The following is a 6,185-nucleotide window of genomic DNA, read 5'->3' as shown; positions in this document are numbered from 1 at the left end:
ACCAGCGTGGTCACTCCACAGAAAGAGACAAAAAACATAACTGACGTCATTCAAGGTCATATTTTCTTGTTACAAGTTAATGTTCATAGAGCAATTTCCAGTGTACTAGACACAGGTACAATAACAGGTAGAATAAGCTTCTTGATTCTCCCCTGATTTAAAGGTATAGGTAATTATGTTCTGTGGTATGTCTGTGGTCATATTTCTACCGTCTACGTCAATTAATGTCAATGTCATGGTCATGTCTAGAAAGATTTTTTAACGAAATTTGCAAATCAAAACAATGCAAAATTATAATTAATTCTATTATTGGCATATCTTAATACTATGTATTATAAGAAAGTGATCTAATTTTTGCTAAAATCATTTTTCGAGGTCTTTTTCCTTTTCTGACAGTGAAAATGGACTCTGAAAGCACCGTCCTGCCCAAAATGATTTCCGACAATATAATTGACCCTACCGGCTTCGATGTAACTATAAGTGCTCTCTTGGTTGGATTAGGGGCTGAGAAGTACTTATCTATTTTCAGGTAACACATACTTTTAGTTGTACTCAATATATTCTATATTTCTCACTTATAAAAAACATATTTTTGTTACCTACAGGAAACACAATATTGGACAATGTACCCTTATGGAATTAAATGATGAAGATTTGATTAAATTAGGAGTAGATGACAAAATTATAAGAGGGAAACTTTTAAGTGAAGTTAAAAACTTACCTATATACCAAGAAACAGTGCTCCAAACGTAAGAACAGTAAATATTTACTCTGATTATACCCAAAAAATAATTATGAACACCACATAAAGTAAAATTTATTTCAGGTCAAATAATTCTTCACACTTGGGCCCAATAGAGATTATTGATATTTTGGAGGAGAGTTCTCAGCAGTTGTACCGAATATACCTCAGTATGATGGCCAACTCAATAGCACTCAAGAAATCTAAGAAAGTTACAGATTGTTTATTACACCAAGACAAATATGCATCTGATGTATGCCTCACCACCCTTAGTCATATGACCAATATATTGAATTCAATGGATATTGCCTTGCATACAAAATTCAAGGTATAATATATTTTGTAAAAATTTGTATGATCCTAACATTAAAAAATGCAATGATATGAATTATTCTAGTTATTTATACTTACATTTCTGAGATTACAAAATAATGTATGGTATTTGGGTATTATTCCATACACATGCCAAATAACATTAATTAATGTATTTAATTGTTTCAGGTGTTAACTTCAAAGTCAAATAGTAATAGAAAAAAGAAGATAGTTGTGGGAACAGTGGGCAGTGCTGCCATTATAGTATTATCTGTGTTATTTGTCCGTTCATTGAGGGAAATCTAAGTTCCTAAAGACATTTATTTGTTATTAAACTGTTTTGTAAAGATTTTTAATAGTTTAAGATACCATTTGATATGGAAACATATCCATGTTAATTAAAAAAACAATAAATACCTCAAAATACTTGAACATCCTGAATTGATTTGTTTTACTTCACATCTCTAAACACAAGCAAACTAAAACTAGATAGAAAGATCAAAACATTTCTTCATAAATTTAAATTATAAGACAATAATATGAATATATATTTTTAAATCTTATATTATACTAGCTTTTGCCCGCGACTTCGTCCGCGTGGAATAGTGACTTCCGGCAGAAAAGTATAGATAGCTGTACCCGCGACTACGTCAGCGTGTAACTCCTTGTGTATTATTAATTTAAAATGTATTGGTAATATTATTTACATCAGGTTCACATGAGGCTTAAGGACCTATAGAATCAAAATACTTTAGCGCAAAGCTTCCGGGTAAACTATATTGAAAGTTGACCCGTCCGGCACGTGAACATAAAGATTTCTAGAACTGCTAACACGGGAAAGAGCAACGTATAACTGACCATGCGAGAAACAACTGACACCGAGATCTACTCCGGCAACATGAAAAGTCTGCCCTTGAGCCTTATTTATTGTCATTGCATAACACACCGATACTGGGAATTGCGTCCTTTTAAATTGGAATGGAAAATTATTTGGTATTAAGGGTATTCTGGGGATAAAGACGGTTTCTCCTGCACCGCAACCTGTTAAAATTTGAGCCTCGATTATATTTTGTTGCAACTGGGTTACTTTTAGTCGAGTTCCATTGCAAAGTTGTGGTGGTCTTAAATTTCGGAGTAGAATAATCAGAATGCCAATTTTTAAACAAATTTCGTGAGAAGGAAGTCCGGGCATATTTAAAGAATTTAAAAATTCTATCGGGTAATTAGTTGCTTCTTGTTCATCGACCATTCTATTTATTGATCTATAAACTTTGCTTTCCCCCTGTATATTCGACAGTATTTTGTTATTAATCTCAGATGCCTGGTCATTGCGAGGAGTTAAAATAGATCTTTCGCATAGCCAGGAATTGTCCCTATTTAATATATTTGTTACGTCACCGTAAACCGACGATATAAGATGTGGTTGAGATTGCACTATACAACATAATTCAGGCGTCAGAATAAGTTTTCCTTGGTGTAGTTGTGGATAGGTACCTTCACCAATCTTTAATAATGAATCAGAAAATTGACTATCATCCGGGTTATCTCCAGTTCTCACTCGCATGTTTATAGTCAAATGCACCGATTGTATATCACGCCACAAATAAGAGCTTTTCAGGCAAGCCCTAACCTCATCAGCTCGGGTTCCCCGTGGTATTACCGGTAAGGTTTGTCGGAAATCACCACAAAATAAAACCGTGATACCGCCCATTGGTCGATCATTTTGTCTTATATCCCTTAAAGTTCTATCTACCGCTTCTACTGCTTTTCGATGGGCCATCGTACATTCATCCCATATGATTAAATTACACTCGCGTAATACCTTTGCTTTGTCGCTATTTCTTGAAATACTACAGGTTGGACTTTCCGTGCGATCTAAATCAATTGGTATTTTGAACATAGTGTGAGCCGTTTTACCTCCTGGTAGCAATGTTGCAGCTATCCCAGATGAAGCTACGGCAAGAGCTATTTTACGCTGATTTCGAACATAAGCCAATATTAATTTAGTCAAAAAGGTTTTCCCAGTTCCTCCAGGTGCATCTAAAAACCATATTGTTCCCAAATTATTTTGAACACTTCCGCACACACGGTCATAAACTGAACGTTGTTCTGCAGTCATCATTGGGACACCGTTTTCTAATGTTGTCAGCAGTTCCATTAAGTTGTAACCAATCTCTGCGGAATATTCCCTATTAGTTACCTCTCCGACTGAGGTTGGTGTTGGCAAACCATATTCACATAGTGATTTACCGCCAACTGCTGTTAACTCATCCTGAAGAGCTAATAAGCACTGATTTATGGCAAGATCACGGAAATTATCATTAGTTGTGCCTTCATCATTGTTAGATATATTTCTAAGAAAGTCTTCTGAAAATTTGTCTTTATATTTTTCCCATAATTGTACAGCATCTGACAAATTACAAAATGTAAGTAATGTTACAAATAAATGACGTAACCGTCTTGGATTATCACTAACACAGGATTCTGCTAAAGCGTCATCCCAATGCTGATCATTTTCAAGCAAATGACGCGCTTGGCAAGCTGCATGATAACTGGGATAAACAACATTGTCTACTTTTCTCAAATCTATAAATGAGGTTGGTCCTCGCACAGTATGTAATAATAATCGCAAATAGAAACACTCAGCGTTGTTAGGATGAACGGTGTATACTCTACCAAGAACATGTTCTTTGAAAATACCTGACTCGCCATCTACAGGCCTGCCACGGCGTCTACGATTAAAGACACCTCGTTGCTTATCGTAGGTATAATACGATGGAACTTCTTCATATAAAAGAGATTTTGCAAAATCATCAGTTTGGCAAAGTCGAAAGAATGCTAATAAAGTTGTTTGTCTAGGGTTCTCTAACCGTTCTGTGACATTTTCGGTGTTGAAATATATACGTTGACCGCCTTCAAGATGAACATCCAGATGGGTCACAGGTGGATATCTTTCATGAATGTTGAAACTTAAGATCCGCCACACAGCTTCTGAAGAACTTATATATCTGCCTGACTGAAATCTTGTAACTTCATCATTTTCATTTCTCAAAGCAAATGTAGCTTGGTCACTGCCCTTATTAATGTACTTACAAATATATTTTATTGACTCTACACTATTACACATTTCAACATTTATGTGAGCTTGAAATGCTCTGGACAACACAGGAGAATACGGAACGACCCACCTATTGTCTAAAATAACCTGTTGTCCAGACACTCGCTTTTCAACAGTGAAACCACCAGTATCTCTTGAACGGCGACGATATTTCGGGTATCCATCATGTCCTGTTACAGTTTCTTCCACTAAGGCTTTTGGATATCTTTTAGTGCAACGACCGTCTTGCATGCAAGAAGAATTCACGTTAAATGCACCACATGGACCATGTATCATATGAGTTTTAACAATGTCGTATAACTCGGAATCTGCAATCGGACTTGGAATTTCGGCACTGATTAAACTGTCTACATCATTAGGTCGAACCTTATCTTTTAACCAAAGCAGGATATGTGCGTGGGGTAAGCCGCGTTTTTGCCATTCAACACTATACATATAACACAATACTTCTCCAAAAATGTTATCTTTGGTAAATAGATCTATCATTGATTTTAATTTTAAATGAAAAACTCTTGCGATGATATCATGGCGGTCATGCGGTGCTTGACCCTCAAGAAGCTCCCGAGTGATTTCATCCCACTTAGGATTGGTAGTTACAGTAATAAATAAGTCGGGACGTCCATATTTTCTTACGTAACAAAAAGCATCTTGAGTACGTTCGTGCATGTAGCGTGGACCACCAGTAAAAGAAGAGGGCAAAATAACTAAACGGCCCATATTCACCGTATCATTATCTTGCTGCATGGCGTCGCGAAGGTGCACGTATTCTTCAGCGCGCAGCTGCCTTTGATTAGATCGTATATAAACTAATCTTTCGGTTTCAATTTTTGCGTACATGTCTACAATAAACTGATTGAATAAGCCACGAAAACGTTGCAAGTATACAAACCTATTCCGTCTTACTTGCAATTGGTAACAGTAAAATTGAAGGCATGAAATCTTTTTATTATAAATAGGTGCGCCTGTATGCGGATCAGTTTGGTATAAAGCAAAATTATAACCATCTTCCCCTCGACAATATATCAAAGGATATTGCAAACCGTCGTAAGCCCTGTGGGTTTCGTAAATACGTTGTAAACGATTGTCTCTGGAACGGATAACGATATCACGCCTATCACATTCCTGGTCGACCAATACCACAGCAACTTCATTCGTGGATGGAGCATTATAACGCCCAGGGTGTTCCTGCGTTGGACGCCTATCGGCATTTATAACAATTTTATAATTGTTATCATCATCTCGAGGAAGAGCTTCTAATGCCGATTTAAAACTGCATACATACGAATTAATCTGATGCAACATGTTCTGAAGTTGTGAAATGAGTTCAGCATTTAAATTTGGGAAATATTGATTTCTTATATTCGACTGTTCGTTGTAGTCGGATACAAAATATATTTGAAGAAACTTAGGTTGGTCTTCAGGCAAAAGAGATCCTATCAAATGGTAAACCTGACCTTGTATTTTAAAAGTAGGCATGAAAGGACCTTCGGAGATTTGTTGAGCACCAAAGGATGTCATCTGAAACGCACTATTATAAGTGCGAATGTTGTCGAAAAACTGTTTAGATTGCACATGTTCCCCTAAAAGTAATGATTTCAAAGGTTCCGGTGGGTCTTCGAATGAAGGCAAATTTATTTTACCTCCAGAACAACAGAATCCAGCCGACTCCTTACTCCACTTTAAAGCATTACAAAAAGAACATACCACGTTCATATCGCCTATTACAGAAGATGATCTGTAATCAATTGTGAAATTATAAGCAAACCCACTTTTATATTTGTCTGACCACGCCACCGTATTTCTAGATTGATCTTCTATGTGTACATCTAAGTTATTAAGACTATGACGAAATCTGTCTGCAGTAAGACGGGCCTCTCGCTGTTCGTCCGTTTCAAGAGACCGAATATTTTCGATTCTTAATCTTTCATTAGACAAACTTATTAATCGTTCTTGTGTCAAAGAATTGTAATGTTCGCGTACCGACTCTAGTCGTTGTTCATGCTCATGTTCATC

At 36.4% G+C, this 6,185-nt stretch overlaps 1 protein-coding gene across 1 annotated transcript; it reads left to right on the top strand.

Annotated features, from left to right (window-relative positions):
• Positions 1-278: 278 nt before the first annotated feature.
• On the top strand, positions 279-1,495 carry LOC123691060. Its single transcript, XM_045635267.1, has 4 exons — positions 279-529; positions 606-749; positions 827-1,070; positions 1,244-1,495. The coding sequence occupies exons 1-4, from the start codon at positions 402-404 to the stop codon at positions 1,358-1,360; spliced, it is 633 nt and encodes a 210-aa protein (XP_045491223.1). The 5' UTR covers positions 279-401; the 3' UTR covers positions 1,361-1,495.
• The last annotated feature ends 4,690 nt before the right edge of the window (positions 1,496-6,185 follow it).

The sequence above is a fragment of the Colias croceus genome, chromosome 4, assembly GCF_905220415.1.
Source record: "Colias croceus chromosome 4, ilColCroc2.1".
Taxonomy (NCBI): domain Eukaryota; kingdom Metazoa; phylum Arthropoda; class Insecta; order Lepidoptera; family Pieridae; genus Colias; species Colias croceus.
Note: the sequence above shows the minus strand (reverse complement) of the source record. Positions and strands in the feature narration are given on the sequence as shown.

Excerpts from the sequence above, each read along its gene's own strand:
- LOC123691060 (XM_045635267.1), top strand. The coding sequence starts at position 402 with ATGGACTCTGAAAGCACCGTCCTGCCCAAAATGATTTCCGACAATATA. Across the intron at positions 530-605 it reads AAGTACTTATCTATTTTCAG|GAAACACAATATTGGACAAT; the intron begins GTAACACATACT and ends TGTTACCTACAG. Across the intron at positions 750-826 it reads CAAGAAACAGTGCTCCAAAC|GTCAAATAATTCTTCACACT; the intron begins GTAAGAACAGTA and ends AATTTATTTCAG.